The 24,720-nt window shown below is 38.5% G+C and overlaps 1 protein-coding gene across 4 annotated transcripts in view; it reads left to right on the top strand.

Annotated features, from left to right (window-relative positions):
• Positions 1-24,720, top strand: part of gabbr1b (gamma-aminobutyric acid (GABA) B receptor, 1b) — a 580,862-nt gene that overhangs the window by 133,004 nt on the left and 423,138 nt on the right. For 3 of the 4 annotated variants that reach the window (XM_061966778.2, XM_061966776.2, XM_061966777.2), the window contains exons 3-4: positions 3,738-3,802; positions 13,129-13,267. In XM_061966778.2, coding sequence (XP_061822762.1) covers positions 3,738-3,802; positions 13,129-13,267 — 204 coding nt within the window. Of the gene's footprint in view, positions 1-3,737; positions 3,803-13,128; positions 13,268-20,324; positions 20,383-24,720 lie in introns of those variants that run through there. The other variant, XM_061966780.2, reaches the window with a different exon arrangement.

Raw genomic sequence — 24,720 nt, 5'->3', positions numbered from 1 at the left:
GTTCATTCAAGGCTAAGGCAAAATATCGAGATATATATTGTGTATCGTGACATGGCCTAAAAATATCGAGATATTAATAAAAGGCCATATCGCCCAGCCCTAATTCGGAGTTTTTGGTCAGCATCACCTTTCGAAATGAGTTCCAGGGTTCTGTCTAAGTCCTCATCCAGCTTGGTCCGCTTCACCTGACGATGTTCCGATTTCTTGCTTGGTTAGAGAATATGTGTTGCTTGGAGGTTCCGGAGACTTAGGGGAGACTCCGGATCTGGCTCCTCTTCCGTCTGACCAGGTTCTGCAGCCGGCCCAACAAAAACTGTTTTATCAGCTGTCGTTCCAGAGCGTTGCTTCATTTGTTCCTCCCAAGGCAGGCCATCTTAGTCTGGTGGATCTTCAGACCTCTTGAGATCTCCAGACCTTTCCACATATACAGACTGCACTCATTCTCCGTTGTCTATTTGCTTGGGTCACTACCAGTAATTCCGTCCAGTTGGGATGCTCATCCTCCCCCGCTGTCAGGCATCCCTGGGAGAGTTTTCCTGTAGGGTTCTTCGTAACAAGATTTGGGTGCCCACTCACAGGAGCCGTAGGTCAGGGAGCTGGCCTGTCCTACCCCAGTTGCTGTCTCTCCTACCTGTCCTCTGTCTTTCCAGTCGTCACCACTTTTTTCATGGTTGTCATCCAGTCTTTCCTGGAGGTCACTGGCTAAGCCAGATGTGCTAGAACTCAAATACACCTTACGGTGATACTTGGACATGTCATCAGTGATAAAAAGTCACTCTAAAGTCATACATTTGCCCCATCGCTTAAATTCTAAACAGTTTTATGCTTAAATATTTCGCATTTTAGAGAGACGGACTTCATTAAACAGATCGGCTAACCACACTCATGTGAATGAATGGGGTAGCTATGTTCACAAATATTTTTTCATTCACAAATTCCATGTAAACAGGATGTGACATAGGGGGCCTTGCCTCTTTAAAATGGCCGTGCCTGCATGTACAGGAAGTGATGTTACAAAAACTGCAGCCCCCAATGGTTTACAAGCGCACATGCAAAATGAATGAATGAATGAAACATTTTTTCACCGAGATGTGGTTCGCACACATAAACATATTTTGTGGGATGAAAAGGTTCGTAAGCCAAAAAGATCGCAAATAGAGGCGTTCATAAATCGAGGTTTCACTGTATAAACATTTATCTTACCGATTTGATCCATTTGATACTGAAAAACCAAAATTAAATAAACTCAATAAATTCAAAGTGATCAGTAACAGTAACCCAGGAGCACAATATGTCAAACGCTTTAACCTACAAAACAAAAATGAATAAAACAATTTTTGCTGTTATTTTTTTTAACGTGCCCCCATGGCATTGCAACACGCCCACCCACCCTCTGCCCCCTCCCCACTAATTGAGAAGAACTTAAGGGATGACCGCCTGGTGCCTCCAATACAACTCATCTTTAGTTGTGCACCCCAGATTCATTGGGTGTTTCAGCTTTTTATCACAATGCACAGTCACCCCAGGCTGGCTTACCACAGGCTGATCAGACCTCCCATACCATCTCCTTCCGCTTCAGCCATAGCCATTGTTTGTTTCTTTAAACGTAGCTGAACGCTCCTTGATGGTTTTCCGCTGTGTTTGCCTTATGTGTCCAACCTCCTTTAGTAACCTCTGTGGTGGAACTAGCTCTGAAGCCCCTGCAACAAGCTTCCACTGGAAGTTGGTTGCATATATGCCATCCAGCCCCGGTCCTCTGCTTTGGTAGCTAAGTTGGAATATTACAATATTTTCCTTTTAAATAACTCATCAATTGCTTCCTCCTAAGGGACTATGGAGACACGAGGTTTGGGCGCAGGTTGGTCGCTGCAATTTCAGGTTGGAATGTGAGCTCTTGATTTAGGTCTACCCGCATTTCCCAATCCCGAGCTGCAAAAGTGGACATGAGTCTGGCGGCATCCTGTTTGTCGGCCATTTCTCTCCTTCTTGGACTAACGATACTGGTTTCCGGCCAATTGCTTGGGCTTCTATGGGCATAGAAATGACAGTTACCGTCTTTCTCTCCAGTTCAGCAGCCAGACAATTCAGCACTTGCTTGTGATGCCAGGTGTATTTGCCTTGGATAAGGCTGATCTCCTAACCCATCAAGATGTATTTCAGGGTTTCCTTTTCAAACCAGCAAGGCAGGTTGGTTGGAGAGGGCGGGACATCACATATTTGATTGTAATGTTTAGTAAATTAGACTCCATGTTCCACTGTTTTATCCTCTTCTCCACACCTTCCCACCTCTTCCAGTGTCCTTGCTTCGCTTGGGAAACAGCTCCGGCATCTGCTTCTTCCTCCTTTTCTCTGTTAGGATTTCTGAAATGTTTTTGTTTGTCTTGTTTTGGTTTTGTTGTATTAAGAAAAATTGGACTTTGGTTATCACTTTGGTTATCATTATTCACCTTTTCATAAACCTAATTTGAGGAGGAATTTCTGTAACTTTACATTAAATATTTCAATAGTAAAATGTACTTAATTCAAAAGTAATTTCTTTACATGTGTACATATGGTCTCATTCATCCAGACTGTTTGGTTCGTCTTAGAAAACGTTTAGTCTAGACGAGATTTGACCAATCTAAGTCTATGAGTGTGAACTGGTGAAGTACTAGGATGAGAGGCGAAACATATTCTAAACCAAAAAGTCCAGTTGCGATTGATGGAATGCCCTTAGAAAATAATTTCTGTGCCTTTTCCAGGATTTTGTCTGCCCTGAAGGTGGAGTAAACCGTAGGTCAGGTCTATTCTACTAGCGACACGCGGACCACATTCGGCCTGCCAAAGCTTTTCCTTTGGCTCGCAGAACATCACCAGAGTAGGCTTGATGCAACCATTACAACTAGGATTGATCTTGTATGCAGTACTCCAACCACCCCCGCAGGGGGCAATAGTGCAGTATATGTGTCACAGTGAAGCAGCAGTGGGGTGAGTAGAAGAAGACTACTCATCCAACCCTGGAAACATAATCAAAATTAATTGCAAAAATATGATTTTTAACAACAGCTGGACAACAAAGTATGAATGTTTTACCCCAAGCAAGTGCTCAATTTATTGTTTTCTAGCTGACTTTTCAAGCAACAAACACATTGATCCAGACAAGCGGTCACAATCTAAGAAATCCCAGTGTGTAAGCTACATCACAAAACTTGGCCAAACATTTACAAGTAGATATAATTTGTGCATAAATATATTTAGTTTTTGTATTGAAATTGCTGACTTCGTGATGTCTTTTGTATTCGTGGTTGTGTTGTTTTTTGGCTGTGATTAACTTTGGGTAGCAAAGTAACTTTGGATAATACACTTCCCTTATCACTGGAACTTCCACTTACTTCTAATATTTAGTAGAATACACTTGTAGTGTTTCTATTCAAGTGTCAGGCCGCTGACATTTTTTTCAGGCTTCATTTCAGAATTGTCTTTTTTTATTTTCATGGCATTAATGTAAAACTGTACCACTCCACACACGGCCTCAGCCAACTTTGAATACATTAACGTGAACATTGAAGTGGGGTGGAAACGCAAACCTCACATATTACTAATATCTTTTTTTTTAACCAAGGTCAAACTGTTTTTTGTTAATAAACGTTCTGAGAAATGTTGGTGGACAAGGCGGCTATACTGGATAGGCAAGAGATTAAAAAGTGCATTAGCGCTTTTTGTTTACTACCATATCTGATGTTGTATCTCTTTTCCAGGTTGTGCTATCATCCGTCCTCCCAGAGATGGTGGGATAAGGTACAGAGGCCTTACCCAGGAGCAGGTGAGTAATAGTTTCTGCCAGTTTGATTAAAAAAAATGGCCGGCACACTCGTGTGTCATGGGCAGTTTTAAATTTTCATTATCTTGATTAGTGAATTTATTATTATTAGAGAGGATGCAGTTACAAAGATAGATTGATATCTGAAAAGGGAAAATAAACAAGCAATGTAGGTGTGCAGTGGAATCGGTAAAAAAAATTACAGCATCGTTTGTGTTTTTCCGCCTGAAAATGAACATGCACACTGGAAACAGCATCGCGATTAAACACGCCAAAGACACTAGGTTGCATTTACACTAAGATGGCTAGGTTATACAGGGTATAACCCACCTAACCGTATCCCTGTCCACACACACACATCGTTTAAGCTTTGGTGGGCGCAACACAACCGAGTACGTATGCGTGGAAAATGGCAGACGCGCACATATTACGTCATAGTCACCTGTGACCTGAAAGTGTATCCTTCCAGAGATGCAAGCGAGACGTTCATTTCGATTTCTTATCTGTGACTTGTTGTGCGAAGATACCGGAAATGAGGGATTTCTTTGTCTGGACTGATGACAAGGTGGAGTTGTTACTTTCATGGCGGCGAAAAACATTGACTGGGAGTCTAATTAATTTTGTAAATAATTTGCTGCGCACTTCTCTTCTTTGTGAAGAGCTGCACTTTACTGTATTGTAAATAGTTTGCTGTGCTGTGTGTGCCTTTTACATTTGTTTGCAGTGTTGCTTTGTGTGCAAGTTCTTAAATTAAATTTAACTTATCTGAACAATATCCAGTGTTGTGGTATTTCAATTAACTGGAATTCAGTGTGCTGTGCGGCAGTACAAAATGAATTGTTTTGCACAGGCATCGTATCAGCTATTTCACAGCCTTATAATCAACCAATGACTTCCATCACTATTGCAATGACTTCACATCTTTGAACAGTAAACCTTGCTTGCCTCACCATCAGCAGTTGTTAGACTAGCCCTATTGTAGTGAATCATACCTGAGCCACCATAATTGAATCAAATCTTTAATGGACGTGTGAAAATAAACAATGTGATAACTTTAACATTTTACAACAATCAATCTAGGGATCTAGATATCTGGTCAGGACACTCCTCACTCACTCTTTTGCCTTTACCTTCATTGTCCATTTTTGCAATCCTGCCTGTGCTTGGAGGCTGAATTTGGCGGTCGTACTTGACGGATGCAACCAGTGACTGTTCGTTAAGCGGCTCCTTCATGGCTTCACAGTAGTTATGGAGTACAAAACAAGCATACACAATGAATGGTAGGTAATTCTTGTTAATGTTAGTGAACCAAAGCGTGCTTTCAGTCGTCCAAACGCACACTCAATGACCATGCGGGCCTTGCACTGGGTATACCCAAAATATTGTTGTTGTGGGTTGACTCCACTGTTGGGATATTCTTTCATGAGTTATGGCATCAGGGGATAAGCTGGGTCACCCAAAAGAAAAACAGGGCCCGGATTGTCGTCTTCATGTAGTTGTTTGGGACACGATGGCGGAGTTAGCGAAGATGCGGAGATCATGCACGCTGCCTGGCCATTTCACAGACACATCGATTAAGCAATACTTGTAGTCACACACCACCTGTACGTTGTAAGAGTACCTTTCTTCCCTTTCTCTAGATGAAATCCGTTGAATTACACGGAATCTTCTTGACATCAATATGCGTGCAATCAATTGCACCCAAACACTGAGACATATCATGGGTCTGATGGAAATTTGCCACAACTTCTGCCTCAGTTTTTGGTGACTTTATATACTCTGGACTTAGATGTTGAGTTATCGCTCGATATACATCGCGGACAATAACAGTCTGCTTTGCCAGTGCAAATGCATTCGCTGTTTTCCGAAGTCTTCCCTCGTCGGCCAAGTAATACAAAGCACACGCTACCTTTTTTATCACATCCACGGGAGCCCGCATTCTTGTTGTCTCCCCTTCGACAAATGGACAAAGTTTTTCGCTAAGTAAAATCACAGCTGATCTAAACATTCGAAAGTTCTCTTGCCATTCCTCTGGCGCAACACACTCGTTGGCAAACATATCCCACCAGGATGCCGTTCTTCCAGGCCTTGTCGTTCAACATTGAGATGTGTCGTCTGAGATGTGTTGTATCCAAAATAGCTGCAATCGTGCGTTTCCTTCTTTTAAGGTATTCATGTGTGATTTCTACAAGCGCTTGTACAATTAGAAGAATTACAAACACAGGCAGGTCTGGATGATTCGCCTCCATCTTTCTGAGTGGAAACCGGTTGCGACCGTTTGTAATGAAGCTGCTTTGGCGCATTGTTTCTGACGTTACTTCCTCGCCAAACTCAGTTTATAAATGATCAATGAGTCCACACCAAGCTAAGAGCCAGAGATTTAAGAAATAGACAGCGCACTTACCCGTCTAAAAAAATTCCCAAGGAGGGTAACCTTAAGCGATGGGTTAGTGTGGCTGACACAGGGTTTAGGCAAATAGTTATTCGCAAAAGGGGTTATACGGCTTAATATAGACAGGGCCTAATAACCTGCTTAATTTGCAAAGTGGACCCTGCTTTTTATGGCAGTACATCTGTGATGGAGCAGCATTTACTGTAAAGCAGAGACATGTCGGACATCTGGAGCATGCGACTTTCGACTCTCCTAGGTAAAATAGTTAGATTGTTAGCTAACAAAGGCTATCATTTTAGCCAACTAAACTATGTCTTTATACTTGTGTGTACTGTATGTTTCTAAACTAAACACAACAACAATCACCTTCATCATCACAAAATTATCTTTTCTTTTTGAGGAAGTCGATAGATTTAGTGTTGTTTTGTGTATTTTTTTTATTGCTGCTATTTTCAAGTACCGCTGGCTGCCGCGCGCGCGTGCCTCAACGTTAACCCACGCCCACATTGAGCCATGCCCCTTTTTAGGCGGACGGCTGTAATAATTTTTTTCAAAAAACTATTGAAAAAAAAATAAAAAAATTATATATATATATATATATATATATATATATATATATATATATATATATATATATATATATATATATGTGTGTGGGAAAAAATCAAAAGACTACTTCATCTCTACAGGCCTGTTTCATGAGGGGTTCCCTCAATCATCAGGACTTCATCAGAAATCTCCTGATGATTGAGGGAACCCCTCATGAAACAGGCCTGTAGAGATGAAGTAGTCTTGTGATTCTTTCCCACACATACATATATATTGCGCTCTACCACGGTATCGAGCACTATTTTTTGGATAATCTTATTAAGACATGTATGTATATATATATATATATATATATATATATATATATATATATATATATATATATATATATATATATATATATATATATATATATATATATATATATGTAGATCTAAAGCTAGGATGTGTTTGGGTGTTATATTTAGTGCATATATGTAATATATTATATAGTTTTGTTATTTGGTAGCCTGCATTTGTATGTCATAATTATCAGCTGTGTTGGTTCAGAGAGTGTTGTGGTAGTTGAGATTGTCATGGTGATGAGGCCGGCAAGTAAAGGATCTGCGGTAGCTCGATGATGGAGAGGTTTTGTCAAAAAAGAAAAAAAAAAATAGAAGCACTAAGAACAAAAATAAAGATGAACTAAATCTTCTCTCTTCTGTACATGATTGTCCAGGTTATATATTATATTGTCATCTTCCTCTTTACGCCATTTCCTCAAGGTGACAGGAAAACATTATAAAACCTGCCATATCATATAATTCTACCATGTTGACAAAATACAAACACATTAACTAACGGTGTTACAATAAAGATCAATTAGAATAATACATCATGTTGGATATAGAGAACATACAAACATTTTTATTTATTGAATCAAATATATTGAAATTCAACAACTTGATGCATTTGCAAACAGCTACAATTATGTACAAACCAAACTATAACCTGCTACCCAAGAATGTACAACAATTCTTCTCAACAAAAGAGGAGATATATAACCTTAGAGGAAAATCTAAGTTAATATGATTCAGTTTAGGAGACTGTTCAAACTACAAGTTTTTGCAAAGTACAAAGAATGAGAACTAATAACCTCTGCTTCTTCCTACTACTTTTCGGACGTGCTATAATGAAACAACTGGAAATATGTAATGCATTACATTGTAATTTTATTGTATGCATGTTCGATAAAACTGAAACTCAACTGAACGATTCTGTTTTTATCAGTATTTTGCCTGCCTTTGCTTTTAAATGGATACAAGTTTAATAGTTATTATTTTTGTGGCAGCCTAATGAGCAGCACAGTTACTCTATAGATAATTATTTTTAAATGAAGTAGTTGTCTTTGCTGTTAGTTGACATATGCTTACTAATTTCTCAAGGTGAATTTAAAAGCTGAAGACTCAATTTTAGCCACTGAATAGGTGTAAGCTTTATAATCCGATTAATCGGCTAATCGCCTGATATCACGTCCATATCCATACAAACAGATATTTCAAAAAGGCATTTTGTCACGGTGTTGCATAGTTTGTTGGTGTGACCCCAGAATGCAGAGACAACTGATGACGTGCATGTAATATCACCTCCCAGGGGGTGATTAAGGTTGATGGGTCAAATGCAGAGAATAATTTTGCCACACCTAGTGTGTGTGTGACAATCATGGGTACTTTAACTTAACTTTAATATGGGCTCTTTATTAAGTACCAGCAGACTTTAAGTCAGAAAACTGAGCTTTTTGGCTCATGTTACAATAAGTCAGAAAACTGAGCTTTTTGGCTCATGTTACAAAAATGCGTGACGCTATCCCATGTTTTAAAAGCCTATTTAACAACAGAATATTAAGTTATTTAATTATGAGTGTTGGTTCATGCACGGGTGATTGAAAACATTTCATAACACCGTCTGTGCTCCATGTATGTGTGCTCTAATTTTAAAGATACATACACATCATTGAACATGTAATATGTGACTAGTGGGGAAACTATTGTAGTACCCCGACTACAATTTTTTTTGGAGTATTTATCTTTGCCCAGAGCATTCGTTTATTTAATGTTATTGCTAAAAGCACGATACTAGTGGTTATGAGCGACCAACGATAAGTTGGCCGCGGTAGCTGAAACTGTTTATAACATAGCCTTGTTGATGTTCGCTAAGTTCATAACATGCATGATGACAGTGATAGCAATGTAATGTTTATTTGAAAATGCAGCCCTGGTGATTGTGAAATTTGCTGTGACCAGTTTTATTTATTTAAAGTGCTCCTCGACTTAAAAAAAGAGGAAGAAGGACTGCACGTGTGTATTGGTAATTATAGCTATGGAGTTGTGCCGCCTGTTACTGTACTTAAATACAGAAATAAAGAAGAAAACAGAAGTGTTTAAGTTGATGACGCTAGACCACTGCTGTTGATTGAAGCATGGCATCGATTACCCGATAGTCTATATCAGGGGTGTTCATAGTGTGGCCTGGGGGTCATGTGCCCGTGGCACATTTTAAAAATACTATTACAAAAAAAACATAAAAAGTGGAATAAAAGATCAAAATGGTGTGCTGTAAAGACAAAATGTTGCAAAGTTGACACTAATAACACAAAGCTTCCATTCCGGTAGTTTTTTACTTTAAATCTAATAATAATAATGTTTTGATATAAATGCTGGTATGAATTATTGACCTATTAAAGGTTGCAATTACTTTATATCATTTTTTAAAATATATATATATATATATATATATATAATTTTTGGGGGAAATATTGCATTTTTTGTGTTTGCTATGTAAGTAAAACAGAGTTTCTTTGACAAAAAAGGCACAAAACATAAGAAAACTTAAAACAATAACGAAAACTTAGTATTTATGCACAGATGTGAACTTTATATAGCGATTTAAGCATTGAAAGTAAAAATAATATATATTGGTATATTATCTTATACTAAACACTTTTACGAGTGGGGTCCTTTTGGATACCAGAGACTTTTGTCAGATTTTTTTTTTTATCTGTTATTGCTCAAAAAAACAATAATGGACCATAAGCAATGTTGTTATGAATTATTTACCTTTTTCAGGCTCCAATTACTTAACATCAAATAGTCCTATTTTAATCAATCAATCAAACAAACAATCAATCAATCAATCAATCAAAGTTTACTTATATAGCCCTTAATCACAAATGTCTCAAAGGGCAAGCCACAATGACATCCTCGGCTCAGATTTCACATCAGGGCAAGAAAAATCCCAACCCAATGGGCACAATAAGAAACTTTGGAGGGGACCGGTGCTATGGATGCCGAGTGGATACAGTTAATAATGTGAGAGTCCAGGCCGGCAGGGGATCCTCTTGCTTGTAGACACGTTGCGACGCAGAGATGTCACCAACTGATGATCCTGGGTCCCGACTTTGAACAGCTAGCGCAACATCCGTGAAGGCTGATCTGTGGTCACCTGATAACCTCTCCACGCAGGAGAGGGTGGCAGAGCAGAAAAGAGAGACAGCAGATCAACTGGTCTAAAAAGGGGTCTTTTTAAAGGCGAGAGTATACAAATGAGTCTTAAAATGGGACTTAAATGCTTCTACTGAGGTAGCATCTCTAACTGTTACTGGTAGGGCCTTCCAGAGTACTGCAGCCCGAATAGAAAACGTTCTAAGCCCGCAGACTTTTTTTTTGGCTCTGGGAATCACGAATAAGCCAGAGTTCTTTGAACACAGATTTCTTGCAGGGAATACAATCAGCAATATAGGATGGAGCTAGACCGTTTAGTATTTTATACGTAAGTAGTAAAACCTTAAAGTCACATTTTAAGTGCACGGGAAACCAGTGCAGGGGAGCCAGTATAGGCGTAATATGATCGTTCTTGTCAAAAGTCTAGCAGCCGTATATTGTACCAACTGTAACCTTTTAATGCTAGACATAGTGAGACCCGAAAATAATACGTTACAGTAATCAAGATGAGACATAACGAACGCATGAATAATGATCTCAGCATTGGCGGGGGACAAAATGGGATGAATTTTAGCGATATTACGGAGATGAAAGAAGGCCATTTTAGTAACACTCTTAAAGTGTGACTCAAATGAGAGCGTTGGGTTGAAGATAATACCGAGATTCTTTATCGAGTCGCCTTGTGTAATTGTTTGGTTGTCAAATGTTAAAGTTAGATAGGTGTCGGTTTATAGCAGGACCGATAATCAGCATTTCCGTTTTCTTCGTGTTAAGATGTAAAAAATTGCTGGGCATCCATTGTTTAATTTAACAAGGTGACAATCACCTCGAGTCAGCTTTAGGGGCATATAGAGTTGGGTGTCATCAGCATAACAGGGAAAGCTAACACTGTATTTGTGTATGATGTCACCTAGGGACCAAGACCCGAACCCTGTGGAACTCCGCACGTTACATACTCCGAGGTCACATTCTTATGGGAGACACAGTAAGATAGGAGTTAAACCAAGAAAATACTAAGTCTGACATACCAATACATTTTTTGATACGTTCTCATAGAAAGTTATGATAAACTGTATCGAAAGCAGCACTGAGATCAAGCAGCAGAAACACTGATGACGCATCCATCATTAGCAATAGATCATTAGTAATTTTTATGAGGGCTTTCTCCGTCGAGTGACTTGCCCTGAAACCGGACTGAAAGGATTGACGGAGATTGTTAGACGCTAAGTGTTTATTTAGCTGCTGTGCAACAATTTTTGAGGATTTTCGAGATAAAGGGAAGGTGGCACACCGGCCGGTAGTTTACCATGAGGTCAGGATCAAGGTTAGGTCTTTTAAGAAGAGACTGAATAACCGTTTTTTTTAATGCTTGGGGAACAGTGCCAGAGGAAAGTGATAAATTAATAATATTTAGCACTCCTTGACAAGTTTCCCAGGAAGTAGGTCAAGTAAACATGCTGTTTGTTTTGTCCCATTTACAAGTCGCAGGAGTTCCTCTAATCTTATTTCTTCAAAAAGAGAGAGATTATTTTTGAGGGCAATATCCATCGTACAAACATTCGTATCTGCGTTAATAGAACCCAGTTGAAGCAGGGACGCGTTATCTTTTATCTCCTTTCTAATGAGTTACATTTTTTTATTAAATAAATTCATAAAGTCATCCGCCGAGTGGGTGGAGCTACTGGAGGGTGTCCTTTGTTGGGTTAGCGATGCTACTGTACTGAACAAATATTTAGGATTATTTTTATTGAGGCGGATGAGATTGGAGTAGTAATTACTTTTAGCTAAACTATCACTCAATGCTTGATGGAAAACCTCAAGTTTAGTCGCACGCCATTTGCGCTCCAGCTTTCTACATGATAGTTGAAACACTTTTTTTTTTAACATTGTTTGAGGAAAACATTTTTTCATTAAAAAATAGAGTTTTCTTTGACAAAAAAGGGCATGAAACATAACTTTAAAAAAAAAACGTTATGTCAACAGAGAGATCTGAAGTTGATCTGTTAATATATAAGTGTTTAAATATATATATATATATATATATATATATATATATATATATATATATATATATATATATATATATATATGTATATATATATATATATATGTATATATATATATATACAGGGCCGGCCCAAGGCATAAGCGTACTAAGCGCTGGCTTAGGGCCCCGCGGCCACCAGGGGGCCCCCAAAAGCAATTAACAAAAAATTATTATTTTTTATTTTTTGCATGTACGAGTCTGACTGATGATTTCTAAATGATCAAAGATATATTATTGTACAAAAACACAATTTTAGGTCAACATTTTTGCACATTGCTGTTTCAGGTTTTTGTTACCAAAAATAATAAAGTGAATCAGAATCGGCTTTATTGTCCAGTTATGTTTAACACACATGGAATTTAACTTCAGTAGACTGCGCTCTCTTTGTACAAAGTAAACATTAAATATGAACAATTAACTAAAAATATAAACTAGTAATATATAATAGTAATAGTAATATAAGTGTTTAAATATATATATATATATATATATATATATATATATATATATATATATATATATATATATATATATATATATATATATATATATATATATATATATATATATATATATATATATATATATATATGTGACTCATTTTTAACACTTTAATGACTAAGACATTTTTAGGTCCCTGGCACCTTTAACACTCACCAAAATTGAGGGGAGTCCTAAGGGTTGCGATATATTGTATTGGTTTTGAAAATTTAAAATATCAAAATGCCCTCATTTTTGAGTGTGCGGCCTGTAGTAGAAAAAGTTTGGACACCCCTGGTCTATACGTAGCAAACAATGTGTTAAAGACAAATGCGATGCTATGTATAACTAATGTTAATCATTTCTAACTGTGTGTGTTTAGATCCGTAGTGTGCAGGCTCTCCCGGTTGACTATGAGATTGAGTACATCTGCAGGGGAAACCGTGTGATTGTTGGACCCAAGGTCAGGAAATGTTTGCCCAATAACACTTGGACTGACCTGACCCAACAAAGTAGATGCTGTGAGTTTCAACTTTTCCACTTTTATTCCATCACATTCCAGGCTGAATGCCTAAAATATGCTTTCATGTTGTCTAAAAAATTATATTTTGCTGATTTAACTGGAAAAATGCATTTAAAGCATTTTAAGTGCAATTCATAGGTTAAAATATTTTTTCCAAGGAAATCTTTTTAAGCAATGTGTAACTTTGAATCAGAAACTAACATTTACGACACATAGTTTAAGTTATGTGAAGATTGTGAGGGTATTGGGCTGTCGACTCTTGCACAAAGACACAGCTGCACGCGCAGAGCATAGCCAGTTGCATTTCAATCGCCAAAAAAAAAAACATGTCATGAAATTAATGCATTCGTATTGAGATGAGAAATTGAAGATGCACTACTTTCAAAAGCCGAAATAACATGCTGTTGTCTTATTGGATAAACAAGATAAACATTGCACATGCCTATCCTTTTAAAACCGACATGGCTTGGTTGGTAGAGCGGCCGTGCCAGCAACTTGAGGGTTGCAGGTTCGATCCCCGCTTCCGCCATTCTAGTCACTGCTGTTGATTCACTATGTATAGGGCTTTGAGTCACCAGAGAAAAGCCCTATGTACATATAATTCACTTCACTTCACGTACCTTTAAATACTACTGTTATGACCTGGCACTGTATATACAATAAGATAAAATTAACTAGACCTTCTTCGGTGCCTCGCCCCCCCTAATGCAATGGCAGTCACTGCATTGTACAGTGCACACAGAAATAATTCTCAGGGACTTACTTGTTCCACATTGTGTTATGGTACTGCCTTATTCCAAAATGGAAGACATTTATTTTTGTTCCCGCAATTCTACACACAATAACCCATAATGACAATGTATAAAGTTTAGATTTTTTTCCATTTTTAAAATGTATAAAAAAAAAAATAAAAAAAAAATTCATATTAGTATTCACAGTATTGCTCAATACTTTGTTGATGCATCTTTGGCAGCAATTACAGCCTCATGTATTTTTGAGTACGATGCCACAATCTTGGCACACCGATCTTTGGGCAGTTTTGCCCATTCCTCTTTGCAGCACCTCTCAAGCTCCATCAGGTTGAATAGAAAGTGTTGGTTTTCATCCAGGATGTGTCTGTACATTGCTGCATTCATCTTAGTCTAGTCAGGGAGGTGACCAGAACCCGATGGTCACGACGTCAGAGTTACAGCATTCCTCTGTGTAGAGAGGAGAACCTTTCAGAAGGACAACCATCTGTGCAGCCAGAGGCGGTTCTGGTCCCCCCCGACCCCAAAAAAACAGAAAACCTCCAAAACCCGCCACCAACACAAGAATTTATTATATTATTTGTATCATTTCATTATATAATCTTAAATACAAAAAGCTAACAAGAACAGAGAAAAAAACAAAATAAATAAATTAAATATAAATAAAATACAGTATATACCAATTCCACAAATCCTTCATGACAGGGTCAAATAACGATGCTTGAAAGATCCCTGTAGAACGCTACCTGTGTGGAGTTTGCATTTGGCAACACACAATTGTTCCTAGTGTGTGAATATGAGTGTGAATGTTGTCTGTCTATCTGTGTTGGCCCTGCGATGAGGTGGCGACGTGTCCAGGGTGTACCCCGCCTTCCGCCCAAATGCAGCTGAGATAGGCCCCAGGTCCCTGCCACCCCCGCGATCCCTAAAGGGTCAAGCGGTAGAAAATGGATGGATGGACAATTCCAGTTGTAACACACCAGTTTTGTACAAATAGAAGCAGCAGATAATTAACATAATATGAATTTAGTGCTCAGACTGTAGCGGATTTTTCAAGCCGTGTTTTTCACCTTCGGAGGGTTCACTTATATCTGCCTTAAGTTCTTTTCAAAACCGAGGCGGAAATGCGTCGGCCCGTGGGTTTGATGGACAAAGGTGTGAATGATCTGCACCACAGGCGTATTTGGAAAATGAGGAATATTACGCCTCCGTTTTACAAACCCTGTTTCCATATTAGTTGGGAAATTGTGTTTAGATGTAAATATAAACGGAATACAATGATTTGCAAATCATTTTCAACCCATATTCAGTTGAATATGCTACAAAGGCAACATATTTGATGTTCAAACTGATAAACATTTTTTTTTTTTGCAAATAATCATTAACTTTAGAATTTGATGCCAGCAACACGTGACAAAGAAGTTGGGAAAGGTGGCAATAAATACTAATAAAGTTGAGGAATACTCATCAAACACTTATTTGGAACATCCCACAGGTGAACAGGCAAATTGGGAACAGGTGGGTGCCATAATTGGGTATAAAAGTAGATTCCATGAAATGCTCAGTCATTCACAAACAAGGATGGGGCGAGGGTCACCACTTTGTCAACAAATGCGTGAGCAAATTGTTGAACAGTTTAAGAAAAACCTTTCTCAACCAGCTATTGCAAGGAATTCAGGGATTTCACCATCTACGGTCCGTATTATCATCAAAGGGTTCAGAGAATCTGGAGAAATCACTGCACGTGCAGCTAAGCCCGTGACCTTCGATCCCTCAGGCTGTACTGCATCAACAAGCGACATCAGTGTGTAAAGGATATCACCACATGGGCTCATGAACACTTCAGAAACCCACTGTCAGTAACTACAGTTGGTCGCTACATCTGTAAGTGCAAGTTAAAACTCTCCTATGCAAGGCGAAAACCGTTTATCAACAACACCCAGAAACGCCGTCGGCTTTGCTGGGCCTGAGCTCATCTAAGATGGACTGATACAAAGTGGAAAAGTGTTCTGTGGTCTGACGAGTCCACATTTCAAATAGTTTTTGGAAACTGTGGACGTCGTGTCCTCCGGACTAAAGAGGAAAAGAACCATCCGGATTGTTATAGGCGCAAAGTGTAAAAGCCAGCATCTGTGATGGTATGGGGGTGTATTAGTGCCCAAGACATGGGTAACTTACACATCTGTGAAGGCGCCATCAATGCTGAAAGGTACATACAGGTTTTGGAGCAACATATGTTGCCATCCAAGCAACGTTACCATGGACGCCCCTGCTTATTTCAGCAAGACAATGCCAAGCCACGTGTTACATCAACGTGGCTTCATAGTAAAAGAGTGCGGGTACTAGACTGGCCTGCCTGTAGTCCAGACCTGTCTCCCATTGAAAATGTGTGGCGCATTATGAAGCCTAAAATACCACAACAGAGACCCTCGGACTGTTGAACAACTTAAGCTGTACATCAAGCAAGAATGGGAAAGAATTCCACCTGAGAAGCTTAAAAAATGTGTCTCCTCCGCTCCCAAACGTTTACTGAGTGTTGTTAAAAGGAAAGGCCATGTAACGCAGTGGTGAACATGCCCTTTCCCAACTACTTTGGCATGTGTTTCAGCCATGAAATTCTAAGTTAATTATTATTTGCAAAAAAAAAATAAAGTATGAGTTTGAACATCAAAAATCTTGTCTTTGTAGTGCATTCAATTGAATATGGGTTGAAAAAGATTTGCAAATCATTGTATTCCGTTTATATTTACATCTAACACAATTTCCCAACTCATATGGAAACGGGGTTTGTAGAAAGACAGACCTGCAAATTGGGCCCTTTCTGTGCGGTCGCCTACATTGCTCGTATCAAAAATTCACTGTAATCTTTCAATGCTTGACATAGGGAGACCCGAAAATAATACGTTACAGTAATCGAAACGAGACGTAACGAACGTATGAATAATGATCTCAGCGTCGGTGGTGGACAAAATGGGACAAATGTTAGCAATACTACGGAGATGACAGAAGGCTGTTTTAGTAACACTCTTAATGTGTGGCTCAAACGAGAGAGTTGCGTCGAAGATAATACCCAGATTCTTTACCAAGTCGCTTTGTATAATTGTTTTGTTGTCAAATGTTAGGTGGTATTATTAAATAAGTAGGACCGATAATCAACCTTTCCGTTTTTTCGCGTTAAAATGCAAAAAGTTTTGGTCTGCTGTAGGGGCATGTAGAGTTGGGTGTCATCAGGATAATGGTGAAAGCTAACACCGTATTTGCGTATGATGTCACCTAACGGCAGCATGTAGATGCTGAAGAGTGCAGGGCCAAGAACCGAACTCTGTGGTACTTTGCACACGTTACCTTAACATACTCCGAGGTCACATTGTTATGGGATACGCACTGCATCCTGTCTGTAAGATAGGAGTTAAACCTAGAAAATACTAAGTCTGACATACCAATACGTGTTTTGCAAGTGATGCCTTAAAGGAGGGCTCATATTTTAGGGCACCAAGACAAGTTGGAAGGATACCAAGGCAAATATTACTTTATTGGCAGGGGGTCCAAATCATGCATTTATATATATATATATATATATATATATATATATATATATATATATATATATATATATATATATATATATATATATATATATATATATATATATATATATATCAGTGACGTGCGCTGAGGTTCATGACTGGTGAGGCACTGACTTCATCACAGTCAGATTTACAAACATATGAACCCTAAAGAGTATCTTATTCACCATTTGATTGGCAGCAGTTAACAGGTTATGTTTAAAAGCTCATACCAGCATTCTTCCCTGCTTGGCACTCAGCATCAAGGGTTGGAATTGGGGGTTAAATCACCAAAAATTATTCCCGGTTGCGGCGCCGCTGCTGCCCACTGCTCCCCTCACCTCCCAGGGGGTGATCAAGGGGATGGGTCAAATGCAGAAGACACATTTCATTACACCTAGTGTGTGTGTGACAATCATTGGTACTTTAACTTAACTTTAACTTTACACATACAAACTGTAGCACACAAAAAAGCACATTTAATAAAAAAAACTTTAATATGGTCTTACCTTTACTTATAAATGAAGTCCATGCGCCGCTGTTGTGCTGGATTAATGCACCCCCTGACGGGAGTGTTATATTAACTAAAGCCCTCACTTAAACTTTCCACGTGCAAGATTGAATCTATTTAAAAAAGTGTAACCGAGGGTTTATAAATGTCGCCTATATTGTATGAAACTACAAAATAACAAACACGGAGGCTCCAGTTTACACGAGGACCACTTTATTTACGTTCTTTCAAAAACCTCCGCTCCACTCCAACGTGTCATCACTTCCGCTCTTAGCGCCTTCAAAATAAGAGCTCAAGGAATATACTGTATAACAGCGCATAACAGGAACTTAACATCACAAAGAGGAAAGCCCATAAAAATAGGTTACAAAAGTTATTTGATAAGAAGAAAACAATAATGTTCGTGTTGGAGGAGTTGTGAATTAGGTACACCTGCAGACTGCAGGTGTACCTAATTCACAACTCCTCCAATGTTGTGGCCCTGCAGTCATTCACAACTCCTTCAACACGAACATTATTGTTTTTGCACTTTTTGGCTTCTTATGAAATAACTTTTTTAAATAGATTCAATCTTGCACGTGGAAAGTTTAAGTGTGGGCTTTAGTTGACATAACACTCCCGTCAGGGGGTGCATTCTACGGCGGGGGTGCAGGAGGCGGGATTACTGCGAGCCTCAGCCAGTGCGTCTTTTGCAGCCGTTTTATGATCGCTCAGCACAAGAAATACGTTACACACATACAGTTGTTGACAAAATACACTGTACATTATATACCTCAGCTAACTAAACTATGGAAATGTATAATATAGTTCATATAGCAATACGGTCTCACTGCACAGCAGGCCAGCAGTTAGCCGAGTCCGCAATCCATGTTGAGGCACAACTGAGTGACGTGCCTCAACTGGCTGCTGATCACGGGATATACATATATATATCTATATATATATATATATATATATATATATATATATATATATATATATATATATATATATATATATATATATATATATATATATATATATATATATGTATATATATATATATATATGTATATATATATATATATATATGTATATATATATATATATATATATATATATATGTATATATATATATATATATATATATATATATATATATATATATATATATATGTATATATATATATATATATATATATATATGTATATATATATATATATATATATATACAGGGCCGGCCCAAGGCATAAGCGTACTAGGCCACCAGGGGGCCCCCAAAAGCAATTAACAAAAAATTAATATTTTTTTATTTTTTGCATGTACGAGTCTGACTGATGATTTCTAAATGATCAAAGATATATTATTGTACAAAAACACAATTTTAGGTCAACATTTTTGCACATTGCTGTTTCAGGTTTTTGTTACCAAAAATAATAAAGTGAATCAGAATCGGCTTTATTGTCCAGTTATGTTTAACACACATGGAATTTAACTTCAGTTGACTGCGCTCTCTTTGTACAAAGTAAACATTAAATATGAACAATTAACTAAAAATATAAACTAGTAATTAAAGACTAATATGTACAAGACTGATGAGACAAGATGACACTTTTACTGTAAATACAAAGCTTGGACTGTTCAACCCCAGGCCACTCTTGTAGCTGAATGTTTTCTACATTTTAAGATTAGGAACCATATGTGGCACTCTGGACATCATTCGTTCATTCATTGGTATTATTTATGTTCTTAACTGGGCCACCCCCATATCTTTATAAATGACATGTCATTTGTAAAGACATGCCAGGCTGACAATAGGATAATGTAAACAACACTGCCAGAGCCGCAATGAGTTTATAGTAGGTGTGAATGATCAATCAATATTATTGGCAGAAATAGAGGGCCCCAAAATCAAATTTTGCTTAGGGCCCCATGGAGGCTTGGGCCGGCACTGTATATATATATATATATATATATATATATATATATATATATATATATATATATATATAAGACATGATGCTCGAAACCGGTTTTCCCGGTTGTTCGATAAGAAAAGAAACGAGTCCTCGGACTCGAATCCCTTTTTGAGAACCGGTACCCATTATCGAGACCATTATAGTAAAGAAAAAGAGTTGGTTCTTTATTCGAATCCCTGGGAACGACTCCCGTCCCGACAAGAAATGCCCCGTGTGACATCACAAGAAATGACGTCACGTAGCTCAGTCAATTGTCACGGTGGGGGTGCAGCGTGCTGCGGTTCGTTCCCGGGATGGAAAACTGACGGCTCCGGACGACTGCGTGCAGGTAGGAAATTATTTATTTCTCATAAATTATACACATTACAACAGACAGGAACGAAACTAAAGGAAAGCGTGCCGTTCGCACGAGAAGCTAAAGCAAAAACTTACTTAGCACAGGAATACTAGAAGCTAAGGTAACTTAGCACAGGAATCATGAGCTCGAAAACCAGAATGCCAACGTAACTGTTGCAAATGCAAACAATGAAGCCACGACGAGTGACCGGAAAAGGCAGGCTTAAATAGAGTCTCTGAGGAGCAACAGGTGCGCGTACAAGGCAGGTGAAAATCATAAGTAACCACGGTGACTAAAACAAACCCCCGAAGTGCATAAAACAACTATCCATCCATCCATTTTCTACCGCTTATCCCTTCCAGCACCCGCCGCTCCAGCAGCGGCGGGTGCTGGAGCCTATCTCAGCTACAATCGGGCGGAAGGCGGGGTACACCCTGGACAGGTCGCCACCTCATCACAGGGCCAACACAGATTGACAGACAACATTCACACTCACATTCACACACTCGGGCCAATTTAGTGTTGCCAATCAACCTATCCCCAGGTGCATGTCTTTGGAGGTGGGAGGAAGCCGGAGTACCCGGAGGGAACCCACACAGTCACGGGGAGAACATGCAAACTCCACACAGAAAGATCCCGAGCGCAGGATCGAACCCAGGACTTTCGTATTGTGAGGCAGACGCACTAACCCATCCACCACCGTGCTGCCCACAAAACAACTAAGGAAGTCCAAAACTAACAGAACGTAACTAAACAAAACATGATCCGACAAATATATACATCATTTACTGACCTTTTTATAATAAAATATCTGTGAATTAGTATATACAACAGTTTTGTAATATGTAATTAATTAATTCAGTCATTATTAATATACTGAGATGAAGAATATCTTATTTTCAATAAGGTTGAAAGTATTTCTCATAATTCTTCTTCTTTGTACTTTGTAAGCACTATTCATTTGAACAACCTCTTCGATGAGATGACAAACTGGATCATATCAGTACAATGTTTAACTTCTTTACTTAATCCATTCCATCATTTAATTCCACATAATTTTAGCTATTTGCAATTTTACCAAATCATCGAACTTTAATATTTTTGACTCAATAAATAAAGTGTTTGTATGTTCTCTATATCCAACATTATGTATCAGTCTAATTGATCTTTTTTGTAACACGGTTAACGAATGTAGCGCACATTTGTACTTATTTCCCCATATTTCTGCACAATAACTCAGATATGGTAATACTATAGTAGCGAGCAATAGAGAATGTGAAGTGGTTTGTTAAACCAAATATTGTGTTTTTTCCATATACAACAATCTATCTGGACTCGATAAGAGAAACAATAAGGAATCGGTTCGATAAGAGGATTCGATAATAGGATTCAATAATAGGCTCAAACTCGATAATTTCTTATCAAACATCATCCCTATATATATATATATATATATATATATATATATATATATATATATATATATATATGTGTGTATGTCTGTGTGTGTGTGTGTGTGTGTGTGTGTGTGTGTGTGTATATATACCGGTATGTTTATATATGTGTATATATGTGTATATTCGGGCTGCAACAACTAATCGATTAAATCGATTAAAATCGATTATAAAAATAGTTGTCGATTAATTTAGTCATCGATTCGTTGGATCTATGCTATGCGCATGCGCAGAGGCAAATTTTTATTTTTTTATAAACCTTTATTTATAAACTGCAACATTTACAAACAGCTGAGAAACAATAATCAAAATAAGTATGGTGCCAGTATGCTGTTTTTTTCTAATAAAATACTGGAAAGGATAGAAATGTAGTTTGTCTCTTTTATCCGATTATTAATCGATTAATTGAAGTAATAATCGACAGATTAATCGATCGTAATTAATCGTTAGTTGCAGCCCTAGTGTATATATATGTATATATATGTGTGTATATATGTACGTGTGTATATATATGTGTGTGTATATATATATATACATATATATGTGTATATATATATATTAGAGATGCGCGGATAGGCAATTTATCTCATCCGCAACCGCGTCAGAAAGTCGTCATCCATCCGCCATCCACCCGATGTAACGTTTGATCAGAACTGCATCCGCCCGCCATCCGCCCGTTGTTATATATCTAATATTAATTAAAAAAAAAAAAAAAAGGGTGAAAACTACGCGAATTGCACCTTGTGCAGACAAAATTTTTCGATCGGACACGGAGGAATTAGCGATGTAAAAGACCACGTTGGGACAAAAAAACACAAGTCTAATGCCGTTGCTAGCGATACAAGTGGAAAACTTTCAACGTTTTTCGTCGCCCAAACAGATTCTTTGGATGTGATAAATGCCGAAGTTTTATTTACGGAGGCAATAATTGAGCATGGACTTCCAATCGCACTGGCTGATCACATGGGACAGTTAAATGTTTGTAATGCAACCTTTAAAAATCATTACGCGGTGATCGCGATCCCAAAAATAAACTTTTCTTGCATGATAATGTCCAGAAAATTTCGCTTTATATTACTATAGAGTCCTTTTAACGAATGAGTTTGATGGTTTATCACAAACCTTAAATGAAATTCCATGGCCACCGTCCTGCTCTCTATATCAACCAGGGTGAGCCCCACCCCTTTCGTGAGCGCACTGCGCGTGGAGTGACCCCTGTTACGCGCCCCCGGCAACAGGGGTGGCAAGCAGGTAAGCTGCGCGGGCGGAGCGCGCGGAGTGACCCATGTTACGAGCCCCCGGCCACGGGGGTGGCGGGCAGGTAAGCTGCTTACCTGCTGCGCGTGACGCCGGCCGCGGCGAAAGCGGACGAGGCGGGGTGTCGGTGCGGTGGGCGCGGTAGTGACCCTGGACGTGCGTCGGGCCCTTCTCGCGGATCGCCTCAGCTACGGCTCCCGGTGGGGCCCTCTCGGGGGAAGGGGCCTCGGTCCCGGACCCCGGCGAGGCGTCCCTTCTCCGCTCCGTAAAAGTGTCCATCTCTTTTCTTTTTTTTTCTTCTGTTGTGGCATATGCAGCAGGTGCCTGCTCGTTTTTCGTATGTGGGTAACAACATTTAACTATGTATATATATTTACCAATTGGTTTAACTGCCACCCGCAAAAAAAAAAAAAAAAAAAAAATCTAATTAATCCGCCCGACCCGACCCGCGAGCGGATAAAATCTTATTTTTTTTAATTTCATCCGCCCGATCCGCGGATAATCCGCGGACTCCGCGGTTGTGTCCGCAAACCGCGCATCTCTAATATATATATATATATATATATATATATATATATATATATATACACATGTATGTATATATATACACATATATGTGTATATATATATATATATATATATATATATACACATATGTATGTATATATATATACACATATATGTATATATATGTGTATATATATATATATATATATATACACACATATATATATACATATATATATGTGTATATATATATATATTTGTACATATATATATATAATAATAATAATAATAATAACTGGGATTTATATAGCGCTTTTCTAAGTACCCAAAGTCGCTTTACATGTAGAACCCATCTATATATGTGTGTGTGTATATATATATACACTTCCTAAGAAGGATGCGGTGGAAAGCACATTTTTTCCTCCACCCTGAAACAAAAGGAACGCAAAAGGAAACTTACGGATTCAAATCTACCAAGAACCCACCCACAGTTGAGGAACTAAAGGATTTTGAGAACGACATGCTCAAAATGATACAATCAGTCAAATTCAAGCCAATCCGCAACCCACTCCTCACCAAGCTGAAAAATGACAAGGAGCGCATCAAGAAAGTAAACAACCTCATCATAGCTGCCGATAAAACCACAAACTTCTACAGAATGGACATACCAGAACACCACACCTTACTGGACAGAAGCATCACCAAATCAAACAAAAAAGCGCAACCCAACACCTTACAGAACATCCACCTGGAAAATAAAAGGATCGCGGCTGAACTGGACATTGAGGACAGGGTGGACGCCACAGCCAACAAGGAAGCCTTCATCACATTGAAGGACCACAAACCCAACTTCGCAAATAACCCAACATGCCGACTAATAAACCCAACTAAATCTGAAATAGGAAAAATCAGCAAAATAATCCTGGACAGAGTCAACACAAAAATCAAGGACAAAACACCACTCAACCAATGGAGAAATACAGCAGCAGTAATCAAATGGTTCAACAACATCCAAGACAAACAACAGCACAACTTTATCTCCTTTGATATCGAGGAATTTTACCCTTCCATCACGCAAGACCTACTGACTCAAGCACTAGACTTCGCCTCA

The sequence above is a fragment of the Nerophis lumbriciformis genome, linkage group LG11 (assembly GCF_033978685.3).
Source record: "Nerophis lumbriciformis linkage group LG11, RoL_Nlum_v2.1, whole genome shotgun sequence".
Taxonomy (NCBI): Eukaryota; Metazoa; Chordata; class Actinopteri; order Syngnathiformes; family Syngnathidae; genus Nerophis; species Nerophis lumbriciformis.
Note: the sequence above shows the minus strand (reverse complement) of the source record. Positions and strands in the feature narration are given on the sequence as shown.